The sequence below is a fragment of the Notamacropus eugenii genome, chromosome 4 (genome assembly GCF_028372415.1).
Source record: "Notamacropus eugenii isolate mMacEug1 chromosome 4, mMacEug1.pri_v2, whole genome shotgun sequence".
NCBI lineage: Eukaryota > Metazoa > Chordata > Mammalia > Diprotodontia > Macropodidae > Notamacropus > Notamacropus eugenii.
Genome location: NC_092875.1, coordinates 178,078,836 through 178,099,998, shown reverse-complemented (window position 1 = coordinate 178,099,998; position 21,163 = coordinate 178,078,836). Strand labels below are relative to the sequence as shown.

The following is a 21,163-nucleotide window of genomic DNA, read 5'->3' as shown; positions in this document are numbered from 1 at the left end:
AAATTAAGCTTATTTTTAATGGCATATAAAAGGAAGAATACTATAATAGATAAACACCAAAAATCCCTGCTTCAGTATGCAATCTTGACTCTGCTATATGATCTCAGCATTCATTATAATATACGCATGCACAATGTGGTCTCAGACCCTATTCAATCTCACTTACCAAAAGAATACTATTTAAGGTCCCTGTTTTGTGGTTTATAAGGAACAGATGAATAAGTTCCTATAGAAAAATCTTACCCTTTGTTGTCTCATCCATCCCAAACAATCAGTGGTGAGGCGCTTGGTAAATTCGTCCCAACCAGAGCCACTCTGACAAGTGTATCCTCCACCACCCCTGGAGCTAGCCTTTCTTACTCGGGGAACACTGATAGCTTTATAAAGAGCTCGCATTTGCTCCTGAAGCTGGAGTAATCTGAAAGGAAAAGAAAACAATTATGGAAGGTCAGGAAGGTATTCTAGAGTCTCCTTCCTCTAAAAACTCTGAAAGCACATGCTAGTAATGCCTGAATATGCCTGCTCACATCATGAATATCTGAACTAAGCCTTGCTCAAAATAAAACAAAACTAGCCCTCAAGAAAATACTTAAAGCATGAAGCAACATCATGGAAAACATAGCTGTCATTGACCAAGCTGATACAACCTTTCTCTCTTTAATCTCAAAACTCATTCTTTGGTCATTTGTTCTCATGAAGCACAAAGTCAGTCTATAAATCACTGGAATGACTATTTTCAAATAGAAGAATATCATTTTGTAAACTTCACTCTCAAGTAGTCAAGAGCAAATAACGAGAAACAAAGTGTATGCCTATAAATGGTAGAACATTTGTGCTAAGTACATATGTTGTACATATGTACAACAAATTGTGGTAAGTACATATGTAATGGAAGTGATAAATGAGGAATACAAAAAAGTATAGGAAGACTTATATGAACTGATGTAAAGTGAAGAAGCAGAACCAGGAAAATGACATATGCGATGGCAACAATGTACATGGAGGGAGGAAAAATCAAACTGGATGCCATTTAATCAACGATCAAGCCTGACCACAGGGAAGAGATGAAAAAGTTTACTTCCATCCAGACACTACAGATGCTGTCAGGTTCTCGTAGTGTAATAATGAGTTTTTCAGATCTAATATTTCCCCCCTTTTCTCTCTTTTTAAAAATTCTTTGCTACCAGGGATGGCTGTCTAGATAGCAGAAGAGAGAAAAATATGTTTGGAAATGAAAGTGATGTAAAAACAAATATACCAATAAAGATTTTTTCAAATGTAAATAAGAACTCAAGTACAGAGTGACTAGCATCCACTCTCTTCTGAATAAATGTTTATATGCTCTCTTATTTAAAAATTAAACCAAAAAAAAGGTGAGCCATTGTTACTTTCCAAATCTAAAAACCAGACTTTACAATTTACCCTGAATCGAGATCAAGTGTTTACTCCTTTTGGAGAAGTCATTTTAGTTTTACTTTAGAGCTGCTTCACAACTCCACCCAAAAACAGATCCGTTGTATTTCTTTCTTAGAGGCATTTCAGATGATGTATGTTAAAGATACCCAAAGCAGACAAACGTAACACAAATGCTTCTTTCAGCCAGGATAGCTGCATACTGGAGGTTTTAGCTTCCTTAAAGGAAGCATCCCTTTTCACTGAAAACATGTGCCATGGGACGAATAGCAACCTAACTGAACTTGCTAGAATTTGGGGGGCTTTTTAAATAAAGGAATCTAGGCATTCTTCTGAAGACTCAACAACTGCAATACCTTTTCTGATAGGCATCACAAGGTTGGCCCATTTGCCGCATCTCTCTGATTAGGCTGTCAGTGATTTCCATTTGTTCATTGGCCTGAGCAAAATATTCATCCAGTTCTCTACTCCGACCCAGCTGTATACCATCTCCATATTTCAACTCCTGAGAGAAAGAATACACATAATTAATATAAAATTAATACAAATTAAATTATATTAATTTATATATTATGGTTAATATAATATTATGAATATAAATTAATAATATAATAATACATTATATAATGTCATAACAGAATAAAATAATATAAAATCAATATAAAAACTTCCCAAACAGAAAGATGAGCTAATTTAAGCAGATAGTACTACTTAATTTGTTCTTTATAGGTATAGGTAAATGCCATACGTTTTCCCCAGCCAACTGCATCAAATTCTTAAAAGAAAATAAAATTAGTAATTTGATAGGTGGGAGGAGGAAGAGAAATAAACTCAATTTTATACCATGAAAATTTATGAGCCAGCAATATTAGGTAATTATTTGAAACTTCACTAGCTTTTCAAAAGTTACTTACAACCTAAGTATCCCCGTATGTCAATGAGCTAAAGACTCATCTGTCATTCATTAGCACCCCCCACTGTATGAGATGGGGCCACTGGGCGGCAAAGTGGATAGAGGGCTAGACCTGAAGTCAGGAAGACTCATCTTACTAACCGTGTTACTCTAGGTAAGTCACTAAACCTTGTTTGCCTCAGTTTCTTCCTCTGTAAAATGATCTGAGAAGAAAACAGCAAACTAGTATCTTTGCCAAGAAAACCCCAAAAGGGGTCACAAAGAGTCAGACATGACTGAAAATGGCTAAACAAAAAACAACAAACAATACTGAATGAGAAATACAATGGAGTGAGGAGGAAAACATGAAAGCTTCCTTGTGACTATGGATGCTGACTTCAACTCAAGATTTATTCACTTATCTTTATTTAGTAATCCTAGAACTCAACTAGTTCAATTTTAGTATTCAAAGAGGAAGGAAAATTAAGCTTAAAAGGTGAATCACTCGTTCAAGGTTACACAGGCAATTAGTGGATACATCAGCACTTGAATCCAGAGCCACTGACCCCAAATCCTAAGTTGTTTCTATTGCATCAAATAATAGGCATTACTGACAGACTCTTTAGAGACAAAATCGTCCCATTTCACTTTATTTGTCAAATGTCACTAAACCACATTTACTGACATTAACCCCAGTGGCTTTGGTTCACTATGCATGTAATGCAAAATCAATACATAAAACAAATGGGGGCAATTAAACAGTTTAGTACATTTCTATTTTGATATCTCTAACCATTACTTCCACTGAATGACTTTCCCCCCTTTCCATCAAGAAGTCATGCAGCATGTTTTCATACTCACAAGCTTTTCTAAGAAAAAGAAAATATGTAATGTCACCTATATCAGCCATTTTTTACTTTTGAAACAAAAAAGCTGTCTCTGTCCTTAGTTAAAAGGGCAGACAGTTATGCCATTTCAGTGCCTTGAATGATCTTATTTTGGAATTATTCTCTTCCTTGTTTTTATTCATATGTTTTGGACACATGCCAATGATAGATTTGGCGTAGAGGGAGTAGAAAAATGAATTCTTGAAGTCCATAAATGGAAAAGAGAACAGCCACAAAGGACACGTCATTGATTTCCCCTTAAGACTAAGTAAGTATCACTAGTGGCACCCAAGGAGACCTTCCTTTGTATTATTAAAGAAAGATGAACTTATATGTATATATAGCTGGATACATGGAAAGAATACAATTCAGACTCTAAATTCTTCTCTTTTTTGAACTCTTACATCTTTATTCCAAACTTAAACTTTAAACATATTAGTAACTACAACTATTCATGATTCCTCCAATAAGATTGGGGGGGGAAGCATGAAAGACATGTCAGGTCCATTTTTATTACCACACACAGTAGTACAACAGTAACAGTCATGGTGGCTGTAAAGAATCTTTAAAGTTATGTTGTGTGTTCATTATTAAACCACCCCAAGGACATTTCCTCCTTCTAAAGGATAACATTCAGGAGGTAAATTTTTATGTCATAGTATTATATTTCAAACTATTAAAGCAGAGGCTTTAATCAAAGGACAAATCAAAACTCATAAACGGAATTGGTTTGCTGCACTTCAAAAGAACCCAAATATTTTTATGAACAAAAGTCAAGCTGAAATAGTAAAAATAAAAGGTTCTGTGAATTACTTAACTACTTAATGGACCAGATTGATGTCTAAAAATGTATTTTTTAGGATTTAACATAAACCAGAAAAAGTGATGCATTCTCAATTGGAATTCGAGAATTCAGAGACATTGCCTAATCCTGAATAACATGTTAAATACGAAAGAAAAAATAGGATATTTCTACAATGTCCTAAAAGAGGTCAGAATATTTGGGGATTTGTTATAAACATACAATTCTGTGCGAACAGCTTTGATTGATATAAAAAAAATAAACAATCTCACACTGTTTTGCTCAACTCCTCGCCCACAAGAATGGTTTCGTTAACCAGCTTATGGTTGCTTCCTTCTTATATCGGGATTTTATGTGGTGAATTAATGTCCTCTTTTTCCTCTCTGATTTCCAGCAATCTATTTCCACTGAGGCCAATATATTAATGGGAAATAATGTAAGAATGAAGGATTTTTCAAATAAATAAAAGAAACCAATAAACCAGAATATCAAAATAGTCTCTAAACTAAATGAATATTTCATTTAAAGTCCTTTCCAGATATAAAATTCTGTGAAATGAGACTGGTCTAATATTAGTCAGGCAATACATCAGACCTAGTCCACATTTAGTTTAATGAGTTAACATGAAAACTTAAGAAGATACAAATTCAACTCGAGTCTGTTCCATAAAAGGGCAGTTCCCTTTATGAGGTCATCTGTAAGAAGTCTGCTGAAGTAGGAGGTTCTGATAGAGTTAGGTAATGTCTAATGGACCAGAGTAATAGAAATTCTTCTGCTGGCTTTGGTAAAGATAAAGAGAACTCACAGGTTGAACGATGAGCTCAGCTCGCATCAAGCAGTCAGCACAGTTCTGCAGAAGGTCCTGGATTGTGTTCTGGTTCTGGTGCCTAGACATTGTGCCGCCAGTTTGACTAATGAAGCAATAAAAAAGGGGCAGAAAGGAATGATAGCATTAAAGAAAAATTGCAACAAAATTATTACAAATTATGTAACACATATTCCCACATAATATAGCTCTTCTTGAGATTAGATATCACTTTTTCCAGTGGTAAATCACAATACTGAATCCACAACATCATAAAACCCTCTATAGGAACAGATTAGGTTATGGTAAATAAGCATGACAACTTTAGTGACAAAGGGAACTGAAGAAAAATCTGACTGAGTGAGAAAATGTTTTCATTCAACTATGACAGAAGTAAAACCAATGGTAAAAAGAAAATTGGGGGAAGGGCACAGGGAAAAGCACTAGCCAATTAAATTTGTCCTTAATGTAGAAAAAGTTATAAAATATTCTTCCAGACTCACCATAGGGTAAATATCTTTCTTTTAAGAGAATACCCAACCAAGCATACATATATTTCTAATTTGGCACTCTTTGGGATCAAAGATATTATAACCTGGTAATGATGCTACCAACTATATCTTTTAGTAAAATATACCACTATACACAAGAAGCCTCTTTGTCCCACTGTACAACTAAAACTACAGGCTAATATCATATTCTTACTTTTAAAATTATTAAAAGACATCATGAAATAGCTGCATCTGCTACAATTTAATGTAAGAAGAATGTAAGGCATGCCCAAGAATGGCTCAAGATGAATGTAGCATCCTGTATTATTAGTGGCGTATAAATGAACACGATCTGAGCAGTAATGACTATTTCTCTTCACTCTCCTTTATAATCTGCCCCTCCTACACTCCCAATGCCAATCTTTCCACAAAAATCACATAGGGAATACAAAGAAAAAGAACTGATTTTTTTTATCACCAAGTTTTTGTCCTCTCCCTGAAAGTCTACCTCTCCAAAAGACTACCAATAGTTGGATCCTCTAGCTAGGAACAACAGTATTTCTAAAACAATAGAACCAGACAAGCTCCGACTGAGCTCAAGATCAGTTGTCCCTAAAGCCAAAAGGAAACCTCTGTTAGTGAACTGCCATTTAAGAGAAAGGACAGGGATAGCTGAGACTTCAATACCACTTTAAAATTTGCAAAATATTTTACATAAATTATCTCATGTGAACTTCACAACAACCCTCTGAGATAGGCATTACTATCCCTATTTTATCCAAAGCCTAGAGGACACAGGTGATTTGCCCACAGTCACACTGAAATCAAATGTGAACCCAGATTTTCCAAATTCCAAGTTCAGCATTCTTTTACAGATTTTATTTCTCTGTAGATAATTAATAAACTTTAATTTAGACTAATTTTCTTAAGAAAACATAAGCTATAAAAATGTGAAAAGCAACATTTCCATTATAATCCAATGTTCCTAGCCCTAAAAATGTACTATATCTAAGTGCAATTTCTGATAGTTTCTGAAAAAAAAACTTTTCACAATCACAATGGTTATCCTTAACACCCTAAAGAACCATGAAAAAACTGGACATCTGCCATGTTGTTTCATGACATTCAAATGAAAATTACATCCATTCTATTTTCCTACTGGATTTTATATTATCCTTTTGTATCACTACAGTTATCCTTCTGTATTCTTAGTTATATAAACTGCCTGGAAAATTTTTATCGCTGCTCAGAGCTAATAAGTCTGCATTTGCTGTCTCAACTTGTACAAAATTCCAACCGACTTCTGGATCACAATGCTTTCTGTTCTTTATAATTAAATAGACCTTTCATGTAAAAATCTTTTTAGTTCTTACAGAGATAAAGAAAATTGTTGAAGCCTGTCTTAGAGTGGTAGGAATTTATGTAATTTCACAAGTCAAAGAATATTTCCCAGTAGAATGGGAGTCCCTTGAGTTCAAGAATTGTCTCATTTTTTATATTTGAAACTCTAAAGCCTAATACAGTGCCTAGCACAAAGGAGAAGTTTAATAAAGGCTTGTTGATCAATTACTAACTGGGGAAAGGGAATAGTGGTGTCTTTTAGGAGTACCTTTAGAAATCTCTTTCTTTCTAAATTCTTTTCCTTATTATTTTTTAATGAATTTTACCAGAGGTGCTATTTCTAACCATATAATCAATCATGGCTGAAAGGAACCTCTGAGGTATAATTCCTCACTTTACAGATAAGGCTTCCGAGAGGCTAAATGACTCATCCAAGTAAGATAGCTTTGACTGATCAACAAGCATTTATTAGGCATCTGCCCTGTGTCTGACTCTGACTAGTCACTAAGGACACAAAGGCAAAAAAAAAAAAAAAAAAGGAAAGAAAAGAAACAGCTCCTCCTCTCAAAGAGCTTCAATCCATCCTCTAACTCCAGCCCATAGTACTGTCCACTGTATCATGCTGGGAACAAAAGGGAGTTTTCATAGACTGGAAAAGTCAGGATCTCTTAGCAGATCAAAAACACTTTACTATTAAGAAAATCTCCTGAGAGAAATATGACAGGACCACCTCACTTGGGTGCAAATACTGGTAGTGCACCAGAATGCAACAGCTAAAAGTTTTCTCCACTCAGATAGGACAGTGGACAGAGCACTGAAGTAGGGGAGAAGACATCTGGCTTTTCATGTTGGCTCCACCACTAACAACCTGGGAACATTTCCAACCAGCTTCACTCTGGGCCTCTGTTATCTTTTTTCTTTTTAAATTTTATTACGAAACAACACACACCCAAATACAATGGGCATTTCTATTAACATAGTAGAACAACAACAACAAAAAAGAATACACATGAAACTACAGATCTCTATTATGTACAACTTGCTTTTCTTTGTAAGTATGGGATAAATTCAGCTTGTAGCCTTCCAACCTGTTCTGTTTGTGCTTCTTTCTGGCCTTTCTTCTGTGTCCTTTTTTCTTTAAGATGTCTCAAGGACCTTCTCCCTCTTCTTCTGCTACCTTTTTCCTTATCCTCTGTCACAATCCCACCCCCTTCTATGAGGAAAAAAAGGAAAAAGAAATGAAAAAATAAAAAAGAAACAGGCCTCTGTTTTTCCATTTGTAAAAAAAAGGGATTGGACAAAATGGCCTTTAAGATTTCTGTGTCCTAATGTTCTTTGATTTATTTTACCAGGAGAAAAAGTCTCAAATTATCCAATTTCTACAGGTAATTATCATTAAAGAAAGAGAAAGGGACTCAAAACGATTACAATGCTACTGGCTGATGTTTTCTTTCAGGTAACTATTTAAGGATTAGGGGGCATAAGAAAGTCTTGCTTTACCTGTTAGTAGATTCTTGTTTCAGTTTTTTTTTTTTTTACTTTGTTGTTGTGGACTAGCCCTCTTTATAAAACTTGATATAAATATTAAATGCACTGTATCAGTTCTGTCAAAGTACCATAATCAGCTAAGAGTTTAATATTATTCTAATTTACTAATAAGGCTTTAATAAAATCGAAAACAAAAACAGTTCTATCAACTTTTATGCCTAAATTCCCAAAAATTCCTTGTCCCTAGAGAGGAAATTTTGTATCTCTCAATCCTTAAAGTGCTCAGAAAGAATCATGAAAAGTATACCACTACATATAATGATGTTCAGTCCCGTCTGCCTCTTTGTGACTTCATGGATCACACAGGGGTTTTCTTGGAAAAGACAATGAATTTGTTTGCCATTTTGTTTGCCAGAGGACTAAGGCAAACAGAAGTTAAGTGACTTGACCAGAGTCACACAGCTAGTAAATATTTGAGGCCAAATTTGAACTCAGGACTTCCTGACTCCAGGCCCAGTGCTTTATCCTCAGAGCCACCTAAGCTGCCTAATAATGATGTGCGTATGCACCAGCAAAAAAATTATAAATTTAAATAATACTTCCTTTTGCTAGAAAAAAAAAGAGAGGGGGCCAGTAACTCATGTTATCAGGAAACATACTGTTAGGACAATAAAACTGATTAAGGAGAGTAGAAAAATGCTTATTCCCTACTCCGAAATATAAATTGTGTACCTACTATGCACAAAACAATTCTCTTGTTTTTAGAATTAGTGTAACTCTTCCGATATTTTTAAAAATTGCTTATAAGTACCAAAAGACTTGTTTGTGTCTCTATACAGCTACACAGCTTCCCCCACCCTACTCCAAACACAACGTTCTCCACCCGTATCCCCCTATGAACACATAAATTTATATAAAAACCATTATTTATTATTCAGAGTTGAAAAAAGGTTTTTTAGAGCAAAAGTTTTTAATCTGACATCTGTGAACTTTATATATTTTTATGTATATGCATATATATACACGTGTGTGTAATATTATACAAACATATATAGACAACTGTATTTTGAAATAATTGGTTTCCTTTATAATCCTACATATTTTATTTTATGCATTTAAAAACATTATTCTCAGAAGGGGCTCAGAGGTTTCATGAGACTGACAAGTATTTATGACACAAAACAGATTAAGAACATCTGGTTTAAATAATGAGTAACCTTAACCCTGCTTCAGCAAACTTAAGGGTTTGTGTTTTCTTTAGTTTGGGCACATTATTAATTGTCTGGATTTAAGGGATTAAGGGTAGAAGATGGAGACAGGGAGGAGAAAGCAACCTAAACTGTTAGAAGACCTAAGAGGACTTGCTGAAAATGTAATGCTAAGTCCGAAAAAAGACAAGATCGGATTTACAAAAATTCCAATTACATTTACAATTACCTTTTCAGTAATGGTTCTATTGCAAAAATGAAGATGCAGCTGCATTACTTATTTGTCTTGAAGGATACCAGCACGGTTTGGGTTGCATACCAAGAATGGTATAGAGGAAAGGTAACACAAACCCAAGGTCAGGAAGGCAACCAGATGAATTGTGATGTGATCCTATTACATTAAAAATTAGGAATGAGGAAGAGGGATTTTGATAAAGGGCACCAAAAGTTTCAAATGATGGAGAAAACAATCAACCCATTATGCATTTCACATTCAAATGCATTGCTTGTTAGAATCAACAAGCCCTTATACGTGAGAATTTTTAGCATTCACATAGATCAACACTATAGAAAATAGCATGATCTCTATAGAATTAGGACACTTGGGTTTCAGTGCCCAGTCTGCAAATCACTTCACCTCCCCTTAGGCCCAAACCTCCTCATCTGTAGAAAAAAGAGGTTAGACTAAATAATCTTTAAAATCCCTTCCTCTTCTATTAAAAATTCAGTCAATGCTTCCTCTTCCTCTGTAAAACAGAATATCTACCCCCAAAATTGGAATGTGTACCCAATAATCTTAAGAGCTATGTCTAAAGATTCTGTTGTTACTTCTTGTGGATGTGAAAAAATTCTATTTGATGGCTTATTCATGGCTAAAGATTTCCAGAAATAGAATTATGCAGCACACAAATGTGCTAATACCTTTCGAATTTTTTTTTATTTTTCTGTTATGTATGTATATAAGTAGGTGTTAAAACTTAATTTTGTACAATGTTAAAGTGAATATGGATTAAAAGCCCTATGAAGGTAATGAAATAAAATCTTCAAGCTGTTTTATTGGAGAAAATTTTAAAATTCATTATTCTGTTTTGCACTTTGAAATAAGCTGCACATTAGATCATAGGATCACAATCAAAAGAAAAGTAATTCATTAATTTGAGAAGAGAAAACAAGAAGATGTTAATTTCTCTTAAAAAAACAAAAGAAATTACATTAAATAACCACCCTAAAGAAAATAACTTTTTTCCATTTTGGAAAAAATGTTCTTTTAAAAAATTGAATTCTACATAAGGAAGGGAAAAGGATACACATGTGCAAAAATATTTGTAGTAGCCCTTTCTGTGGTGGCAAAATACTGGAAGCTGAGTAGATGCCCTTCATTGGGGAGTGGCTGAACAAGCTGTAGTATATGAATATGATGGAATATTATTGTAGTATATAAATGTAATGGAATACAAAGAACACGGAGATTTCAGAAAAAAACCTGGAAAGACTTGTACTAACTGATGCAAAGTGAAATGAGCAAAACCAGGAAAACATAGAACATAATATTAGCAACATTGTATGATGACTAACTATGAATGACTCAACTCAATCAGCAACACACTGATTTAAGTCAAGGACAAAGGATCCATGAAGGAAAAAGCTATCCACATTCAGATAAAGAACTGATGGACTCTGAATGCAGATTGAAGCATATTTTTTAACTTTATTTTTTTGTGCTATTTTTCCTTTCGATCTGTTCTTTCACAACTATGACTAATATAGAAATATGTTTTACATGATAGCACATGTATAAGCTATAACAAATTGCCTACCATTTTCAGGAGAGGAGAGTGGAGGAAGGGAGGGAAAAAATTTTGGAACTCAAAATCTTGTAAAAATGAATGCTAAAAATTGTCTTGACATGTAAATGGGAAAAATAGTTTTTAAAAAAAGAAAGAAAAAATGGAATTCTATTTTATCCTCAGGTGCACAAAAGCAAATGATTCATACCTCAAGCAGCCTATATGTGTTAAAAAAAAAAAAAGTTCACTTTAAACTTGTTTAAACAAGGCTCCATGATTGCACCTTTTCTAATTACTAAAAGGAAAACTTGCCCTGGAATCAAATCCAAAATGAACAGCATGTGAATTTTAACGCTTCAGAAGCTTTTCCTTTCTGATTTTACTCCTTTAAAATGAAAAAATAAGACTCACATATTGGCAACTAAAATGGAGTATAGTGAAAAGAATGGACTCCTGATTTGGAGTCCAAAACCTAGCACTTCTACTTTCTTCCTGTGATGTTGTACAGGTAATTTAACCTCTCAGTTTCCGCATCTGTAAAGTGAGGAAGTTGAACTTGGTGTATGCATGTGGAAGGTTTCTTGTAGCTTTAAATCCTATTTTTAAATTAACCATTTATTTTATTTTTATTTTAATAATAACTACTTATTAAGTTATTTTAAAAAAATAACCCCATCTAAGCTGATAGGGCAATTAAGTGACAGGATAGAGCACCGGCTTGGGAGTTAGAAAAACCTGAGTTCAAATTTGATGGCAGCCATTTAATAGCTGTATGACCTTGGGCAAGTCATTTAACCTGTCTGCCTCAGTTTCCTCAATTGCACAATTGGGATAAAAATAGCACCTACCTCCTATGACTGTTGTGAGGATGAAACAAGATAACATCTGCAGAGTGCTTAGCATGGTGTCTGGCTAGCAGACCCTTAATCCTTGATCCAAGCATGAGTTTGCTATTTTAAGCGATAAATAATACAGGCTTGTAGAAAAACATCAGCTAAAATTCTTTGGTCCTGATATGGAAATTCCCTCCACTACTACAGATTCTCAATTTTGCTATATAACAAGTCTTAGAAAGCTACTTGGGGTACCAAGGAGACATCGTTGTTTTAAAAAGGAACATACAACAATTTAGATAGTAATTAAGCATAAAAATGGATTTTTTTTTCCTCTGTTAAGTAGGTGTATTGTTAATGTCTGGTCTGGTCCAATTACTTCTCTTTCATCTACATGTTTTATGCCTCAGATTATATTGTCAACCCCATAAATAAAAGGATCTGGTCTCATGTCTCTTTATATCATCCCGATATTTGTTGATAATGGTAATCATGATGATATAATACAAAAGCACTTCCTTGAAAAACAGAACCAATAAAGCACATTGGTTAAATGAATTATAAATGTCAAAGCAATTTTAACAAGTACTTTCTTCATCTGATTCTTTTTCCAAAGTTCTAACATTTAAAAAAATCAAAGGCTCCAAAAATGTATCCCTCTACTAGGGATAAAATCTCAATTTGGTGATGGCTAGGAACTTTTTCATGAGTTATCTTGGTTTAGGGGCAGCAGGTAGTAGATGGAGAGGGTTGATCATGACAGCATTATAACGATATGCTTACACTTGGCAAGCTGCTGAAGCTTTCATTTGGTTAGATTTTGTTTTGCTTTTTTTTAGTTTCATCCTAATATATGATTTTAAGGTCATCCTAAATGAAAACACAAGGCAAGTAAATGTCTGTCATTTGGGAGTTTTGGGAGTTTCTAAGAATACCTAGTGGTAGGAACGGGTCCTGTGATATCAGTTGTGCAGGGAACTCTCAGATGAGGAAACTCCCCATACCAATTCAGGTCTATATATCTTCTCAGCCATTTATAGCCTCAGAGATCTGCTTACAAAACTAAAAAAGTTAAAATGACTTGCCCGGGGTCACACAGTCATTGTGTCAGAACCGAAACAGGATCCCAGGTCTTCCTAGATCTGAGATCAGCTTTCTATTAGGGCTTTTGCTAAGGTGCTCTCAAGAATGTTTCCAAGACACCAAATTGACTCAGATAATTTAATTAAAATGATCGATTCAGTGTCAGGGTCTGCACAAGGCTTCAAGAACAAGAAAAGGGAAAACTCTCAAAACCGAGTTTTCTTTCTTTTATTTTATAGGTAATCTATAATTATTTGCTAGAACCTATTAACTCCAGCACAACTAAAATTGGGGTTTCTGTTTCTGATCATTTCTTCTGCTGTATAAACTTAAATTTCTTTCAGACATATTTTCAATAGTCCTTCCTACACAATTATAAATAAGCTGATTTTTTTTCAGATGTTATTCATTAATTCATCCAACAAATGTTTACTGAGTACATGTAAGACATTATACTTAAGTGCCAAGTAAATCATTAGAAAGACTTTACATAGGACTTAAGAATCCTGATGAACAAAATGATGAGTCATGATTCCACAGGACCAAGGATGGAGAATTCTACTCAATTCCTGACAGAAAGGTGATGGACTAAATATTCAGTATGAGACACATTTCTGGATGTGGCCAATGTGGCCATTTGTTTTGTCTTACTGTATATTCATTACAATAGTTCTGTTTTCCTTTTATTTTTCATGGGTGTGGGGATATTAGAAGAGAGAAAATGTAAATGCTCATTAATTGGAAAAAAAAAGCATCTTATGCTCAAGAACCAAAGATTTGAAAATACAACTTTAACAAGTCTTTCAGCTTGTTAAGAAAATTACATTCTTGTTTGGAAGAAATACATTCATAAAAAAATGAAAGACAAAATGATTTTCTGGAGGGGCACCAGCAACTTGAGGATTCGAGACAGGCTTCAGGAGGTGACATTTGAGTTAAATTTTGAAGGAAGAAAGGTTTCGATGAGTTAGAAGAAAGGAATACGTTCCACACTTGGGAGGAACAGAAGGATCCGTTTGGCTAGAACTCAGACTATATCGAGAAGCCTGAAAAGGAAAACTGGAGTCCAAATATAAAGCACTCCAAGTCACCTCTCAGTCCTGAAGACCTAAAGTTATGACAAGATACAAGATGGTGTTTAGTTCATTAACTATGGATATCTTACTATCTCAAGAAAGAAGTGGTCAAATAAAATAAGTCTGAGCACTGGAAATGTTTGTTTTGGTGAGATGATTGTTGTTCACAAGACGACCTCTAGTTTTTAATAGTTTTAAATAAAAGTATTTTACAAAATGCTTAAGAAAACATCTACTGAGAGCTAACTCTTGTCATTTACTGAGTTTAGCTGCAATACTGCTGCTTTTGAGCCCTAAGACCACGGGGGTCCCTCTCCCCAAATGCTAGTGGAAGAAAAGGAGAAATGGAAAGGATAGCTGGTGTGTTTCTATGCAGCAGTGACTAGCTTAGAACCAAACCTCAGTCTCTTGAAGACAGTGCTTCTAGAACCTCCTAGTCTGGAAAGACTGGTTGGCTTACCACTTTTGGGAGGTGGAATCCCAAAGTCACACCCGTCCCTCCTTAACCCCACCCTGAAAACTCAGCATTTTGGCACTGAGGCATCAGCAATCTTTTTCTTCTTCTTTTCTTCTCAGGATATTTAAATAATCTGAGTAACAATCAGAATATGTCCATACTGAGAGGAAAGCCAAAGGTGGAACTCATTACATGGAATTAGCCCATAATTTAGAATGCTTGTGTAACACCACATTAAACACAAATTGCACTTCTGTCAAATAGACTAGAGAAGTGGAGGCTGCTGAAGAAGATAACTGAATGAATAGAATGCATTTTTAAAAACTCAAATATTTAATAAAGGAGGTAGCCAGAGGAAGACAACAGGTAAAACAGGAGCCAAAATTGTTGTTAGGTAACACATTATTTTCAAAATAACAACAACAATCCAACAACTGGTCTGACTTTTGAAAGTATATTTTGAGTTTCAGCTCAGTAATCACCTAATTGGTACATACTCATCATGAAAGGGTTGGTACATAGTTTTGACCACAGCAACTCATTAAACTGTCTAGGAAAACACAGAGGGGTTTCTCTCTGCATCAGTGGAGGGAGAACACACAGATGAATCGCAGTCTTTGTGTATTTGTATTTCAGGAGTTAGAGCACTAGAATTCTTCAGTTTCTCCTGTTTATGATTTTACTATTTCACTTATTTACTTAAACCATCTAATTATGCAATTAAGAGACTGCCTATCTGAAGATCTAAAGCTAAATTAGAGTGATACAAGAGTGACTAACTTGTTGTTAAGGAACCGGAGTTGGAATCCTAATTCGGCCACTACCTGAGTAAACTTAGACAAATAAATTACTTAAACTCTCTCTAAGACCTGAGTTTCCTCATTTATAAAAATGAGAGGAGAGTTGGACTAGATGACCTTCAAGGTAACTTCTAGCTCTGGATCTATTATCCTATGATTCAGCTAGCTCTGACTGGCTATGTGACTAAACTTTAGTAAATCACTTAACCACTCTGGACTCCAGTTTCTTATTTATTTATTTTAAATTAGAAGGTTGGACCTGGATGATCTCTATCATCCCTTCTGATTCCAAGATTCTATGCTTATAGTTCTCTTAAATAAGCTGAAATGACTTGCATATACCAAGCTAATAGCATACCTCAGGATTTTGAAACCATGAGAATTAAAAGAAATATTAAAGAGCTACACAGGGCAAAACAATTATTAACACTGCACATGTCTCAATTGTTCTGCTTTACATCTTTGAGCAAATTCATCTAGACATCAATGAGGGATGTAAGTGAGTGACTGAGCTTTCAGTCTAGCCTGGATGGTATTCACTTTACTAATTTGTTTTTGTTATAATAAAATTGCATTGTACATAGTTGTGACTTCTATTAATGAAAACAATGTTAATTCTATTTTAATGGAAGAAAATATTCAATGCGATGTAAATGGAATTCAAAGTTGAATTTTCTAGGTATAGTCCAATTTTTGTTAAATGAACATTTACTGAGCACTATAGCAATGCACTGTTGAACGGCAGTGCAGAGAAAGGGTTATATGCAACTCATATAGCCTCCACTCAACCTAAAGATGGGAAAAGATTTGTTACTGAATTATGCTGCCATTAAAAATGGGGAGGGGGCAAGCTGGGTGGCATATTGAATGGATTCAGGAGGACTTGACTCTAAATAGGGTCTCAAACACTTGACACTTACTAGCTGTGTGACCTTGGGCAAGTCATTTAACCCCAATTACTTTACCATTCATTCCCCCCTCCAAAAAAAAATACTCTTTTAAAAACTGATAGACATTAGAAAACTAAATGAATGTAAAATACAATTATTTTATACCAACTATGGAAGAAAAAGTGTATTTCTGTTGTTTCTAAACCAACCAAATTGGAGAAAAGGTTAAATTCTGTCAAGCTACCCATTATTTTGATAGTCACTAATTTAGTTCACCCATACAGCTTGTAGTTTTAAAATAGCACCCTGTTTAACAGATTCAGCTCTTGGTTTCTAAAGTGGTTTACACATGTAAAACTATACATGTATAGTTTTCTTTAGAGAAACATTTTATGTCAAAGAATAGTCAGAAAAAACCCTAAGAAAAAACAACAGCTTATGTTTATTCACTGTTTTATGGCTGGCAAAGCATTTAACTCACAACAATCTTCCAAGGAGAGAGTACAGTTTGTATGTGAAAAATTACCTTTATGAAAGCTAAGACTCAGAACTCGATTAAGGTCTTGTAATTCCAATATGTTACTACTTACCGTTTTGGGGGGGAAATTTTTTTTCAAAAGGATTTTCTAAGCCTGATATTGATACTACCTGGGAAATATAGTGCTAGTACCACTAAGGTCAGATGGTTCACTCCCATTACATGAGTGAGCTTTACATTTTCCCACAGACTTAAGACTACACACAGCCTCTCTCTTAGTGAGCTTTCCTGAATTTGCAAGCCATCATTTACAGATGCATGGCTGAACTGGCACCAATCCATTGCCACTGCTAGAAAAAAGTGAATACCTATATTCACTTTTATGGTTTTTAACATATATATAATTTTATGCATAAGAAGTAAAAGTCATCATTATTACTGCTTTTGTGGGGTTTTTTTCCATCCTCCACTTGCCCACTCCTAGATAATCCTGTCACCACTGCACTCTCACACATACAGGTTAGAACAGGTCTAAGAAAATTATATTACATGATCTAAAAGAATGAGAGCATGCTAATGCATGTCAAATAAAGCCAGTGATTGTGTGCACATTGAGTCAAGTGACATCAAACCAAGCTGCATTACAGGTATCATTTTTTTTAAAGAAAAATCAATGCCAATGGGTAAAATAACAATGTTGCATGAAAATTAGGTTATTTGTTTATCTAAGTCTATTTTCTCGACCAGCAGTATATGTAAATCTTGTTATTATTAAAGGAATTCACAAACAGGACTAAGATTGGAAAAACAGGACAAAAGAAATTGTTAGGCATCTAAAAAATAGGAATTATCTCCCACAACTTCTCAGTAACTAATGACTATCAATCACTATAAAAATTTTACAACACAAATAACACTTTTCTATAATATTTTTAATCAGCTAAGATAAAATATTGATTGTATCAACATGACTATTTTTTCATTTTAAAGGAGCATTTTCTGGGCTTTAGATCTAGAGGAGCGAATTAAAACATTCACTCTTTCAAGAAATAAAACTTTACTAAATACTAAATAGCCCTGCTATATTGAAAGACTTTCAAAAACCTTCCTATACATTTTGACTGAGTGCAAATTCATGCATAGAGAAAAAGAATGTGTATCTTGTAACATGAAGGAAAAAAGAGGAAGAGGGGGTAAGAGCAAGACTTTTAAAGTTGGCAAATTTCTTTTAAAAATTCCATAATCAACATAAAAATATCTACAGGAAAATCCCAGCTTCACTTCTCTTTTGCTTGACTTCTTTTTCTTTGAAAAATCCCCTGTTCATTCTGTTCAGAGAAGAATAGTTTTAAGATGATTGGCATCTTTGGCCAACCACAAAAATATCTAGAACAAACAAGTTACTTTGAAAAGAAATTAGACCCAACTGGAAAGTAGTTTAAGACTTTTAATAATCCCAGGCAATATTAAAGCTACTTTCAAACCAGAAATCTTAAGAGTGTTTTCAGGTTGGTTCAGCTCCACCCCAGCCTAAGGCCACAATGCTAACTACAAGGAGCAAAGCACCCCAGATCCTTCTTTTCCTAAGGTATGGAAGGGGAAAGGGATAGTTCGAGCTGGTATAATTGGAGAAACTAACAGAATACTGAATATACTCTAAGCTCCGCATTCCAAGAAACACATGAGAAATCCGATCACGAAAATCACAATTGCTGAGCTCTTTCCCAACAAAAATCTGACTTGTTCGTCTCTTTGCAGCTCTGGAAGTAGCCCTCTCAGAGTCACCGGACACCATTCCAGGAATTAACGACAACGCTGCGGGTGGGTAGAAAGGGCCAGCGCCCATCCACCGTCTTTTACAACCATCTCTCGATAACTCTCTCCACACTGGCTGGGGAGCCTTTACTGCCCTGGAAACCTTCCTTTGATAATTCAGGATCTGTGGCACCAAATAGAAAGCACCCTGTTCACCAATTTAAAGCACGTCCCCCTTTCCTTATGGTTCATTAGAATTACAGAACAGAATACAGTCACCGCCTTCCGGGATGTCTGGGGCTTCGATTGTCACCGGGCAGCTAGGCTCCGAGAGCGAAGCTCTGCAGTATTTGGGGGCTTTGGCCAAGCAGGGAGAGGTCCAGATGACTTCAGGGGTTCCTCAATTTTCCTGAAAGTCCCTTACAATTTCGAGTCCCTCTTAATTTGAACACTGGAAAATCCCTCCGAACCTGTGAAGGGGTTAAATTTCTTCTTCTGGCAGGGGAAGGGATGAGAGTAGCGCCTGATCCATTCTGGGGGTTGAGGGGGAAACGATGTCTGGCCAAGCCCCGGGGCTAAGAATAAGGGAGAGGATGGGAATGACACCGAGGGATTCCTAGCAGATAGACAAGAAGACTCGGCAGTATCTACGTCTCCTACACTGGTTCTGCAGGAAAGTAGGAGGGGAGACCCCTGCCTAATGAGCTCTGGGGGGCTTCGGTGGGCTTTCCGTGTGAATAATAAAATGAAGTTTGAACTATACTGGGACCAGGCATATGGCAGCTTAGCGACCAGTTACCGTTCCCCAAGTCCAAACACCAGAGCTGAAGGGGTGGGGAGTGGGGGATCAGGAAATCTCTTTTCCTTGTGTAATTTTTAAAATATCTGCTTATTTTGCGGGAGGACGATGTAATTTTAACACCAGTACCCACCTCCCCTAACAAAGAAACCAAGCAACAACCATTTAATAAGCGCCTACTAAGTGCCAGGTTCCGTGCTAGGTACTACTGAAACAGACAAAAGTGAAAGACGAGTTTGTTTCCAAACACAACCCAGAGGCAAAATTATGTCTTTCCCACCAAGTTCCTCCCTCTCTCCCTCTACAATAGACATTAAGTAATTCAGCAAGGGGGCGGATTGGGTGAATGACAGCCTCTCCCCCGCCTCCCCCAACTTCCTCCTCTAAACCACAATAAGACAGATTCCCAGATCGTGCCCCTCTCTCGGGTAGGTGGGGTAGATGAGCAGGGAGCTGGTCTCTTAATTTTAAACACCCACTGTGAGCAAAGGCGGGGGAGTCCCAACTAAACCAATCTCCTAATTTTGTAGGTGAAATGCTACATTCGCCTCCCACACTATTCCCATCAGTCACCCTAGCAGTTTACAGAAAACTCCTTGGATTCCTACAAAAAAGTTACCCCTGCTTTACTTCTTTCGGCATTCCTTTAATTTCTTTTTTTTTTTTTTTTAAGTATGGAGGGGGAATCTGTTTTTTTAAAAAAAATTAGGACTTAATTTAAATCCGTCTCTTAAGATATAGAAAAGATCGAAATCTCTGTCTCTGGAGAGAGTACCCATGAAATCAAAGCTCTTTGGAAGTATAATGGCAGTTGCCCCCTACTAACCTGTTCTCTGGCTGGGGAAAGGTTAAATGCGCTGTCCCCTCTTCGAACAGGTGTTTAACCCCATAGAAACCCTCCTTCCCAGTACCAAGCGAGCTCCGGAAAAGCCCAGAGCTGGTACCCACCAATAGCCGTCGGAGTTCTGCTCGTTCACGGTACACCTCCGCATGTAAAACATCTTGTTATTGGATCCCCCGCCCCCGCCGCAGACGCCGCCACCGCCACCGCCACCGCCTCCACCACCGAAGCCACCTCCTCCGTAGGTCATCTCACAGCGTAGGTCAGGGCCGGACTCAGCCCGGGTCATTCGACCCAGGGTGTTGATCCGCGGATGGGATCCTCCGTTGCAACTCATCTTGGTCAAAAATCAGTAGAGTGACTTAGGACCGAGACATAAGCGAAAATTGTGCGGACGAGAAAGAAACCAAAGGAGCTTAAAAAGTTAAAAAAAAAATAAAAAGACCAAAAGTTCCCCAAGACCCCAGCAGGAGCGGACAGCAGCTCTGCTGATTCTGGCTTTTTCTCCTCTCCGCCGCTCGGGGGGCAGTGTTGGGTACACCGCGGGGGTCGAAGTGGGGAAGGGAAAGTAAAAGGAGAACAAAAAGAAAACCCCACCGGGGGGCCGGGCTGGGGTAGGAGTAGAGCTTGGGAAAGGTGCAGTGCCCAGCGGTGGTGGTGACGACGGCTGGCTTCCAGAGAGGAGGAAAAGTTGTTGCTCTCGGGTGGGTGCCGCAGCAGAGAAGCTGGGTGCGCGCTGGGTGTTGGTGTTGGTCGGTGGTGGAGGGCTAGTCTCCTCCCTGCTGGCACAGGAAAGGCGAAGCCACACCTGCCTGATTTCCTTTTCTTCTACGTCGGTCTTTTTTTTTTTTTTAAATGAACACACCCAGGCGTGGAGGACCAGCGAGCCGCGCCTCCCCCACCTACCAGCCCAGAACTCTGGCCGGGTCTTCTTCCAGCTCCTCCCCTTGCTCCTGGCGGTCTCACGGACGCTCAGACAGTACAGGTCCCTTCCCACCGTTTCTCCCAGACCCGCCCAGCCTGCAAGGCTGACCTGG

General features: G+C 36.7%; 1 protein-coding gene across 2 annotated transcripts in view; it reads right to left on the bottom strand.

Annotated features, from left to right (window-relative positions):
* Positions 1-20,955, bottom strand: part of DSP (desmoplakin) — a 52,809-nt gene extending 31,854 nt beyond the window's left edge. For both annotated transcript variants that reach the window (XM_072603766.1, XM_072603767.1), the window contains exons 1-4: positions 20,234-20,955; positions 4,800-4,905; positions 1,770-1,918; positions 244-418 (exon numbers count right to left, since the gene is read on the bottom strand). In XM_072603766.1, coding sequence (XP_072459867.1) covers positions 244-418; positions 1,770-1,918; positions 4,800-4,905; positions 20,234-20,463 — 660 coding nt within the window. In that variant the 5' untranslated portion in view covers positions 20,464-20,955. The remainder of the gene's footprint in view (positions 1-243; positions 419-1,769; positions 1,919-4,799; positions 4,906-20,233) is intronic.
* Positions 20,956-21,163: the final 208 nt, after the last annotated feature.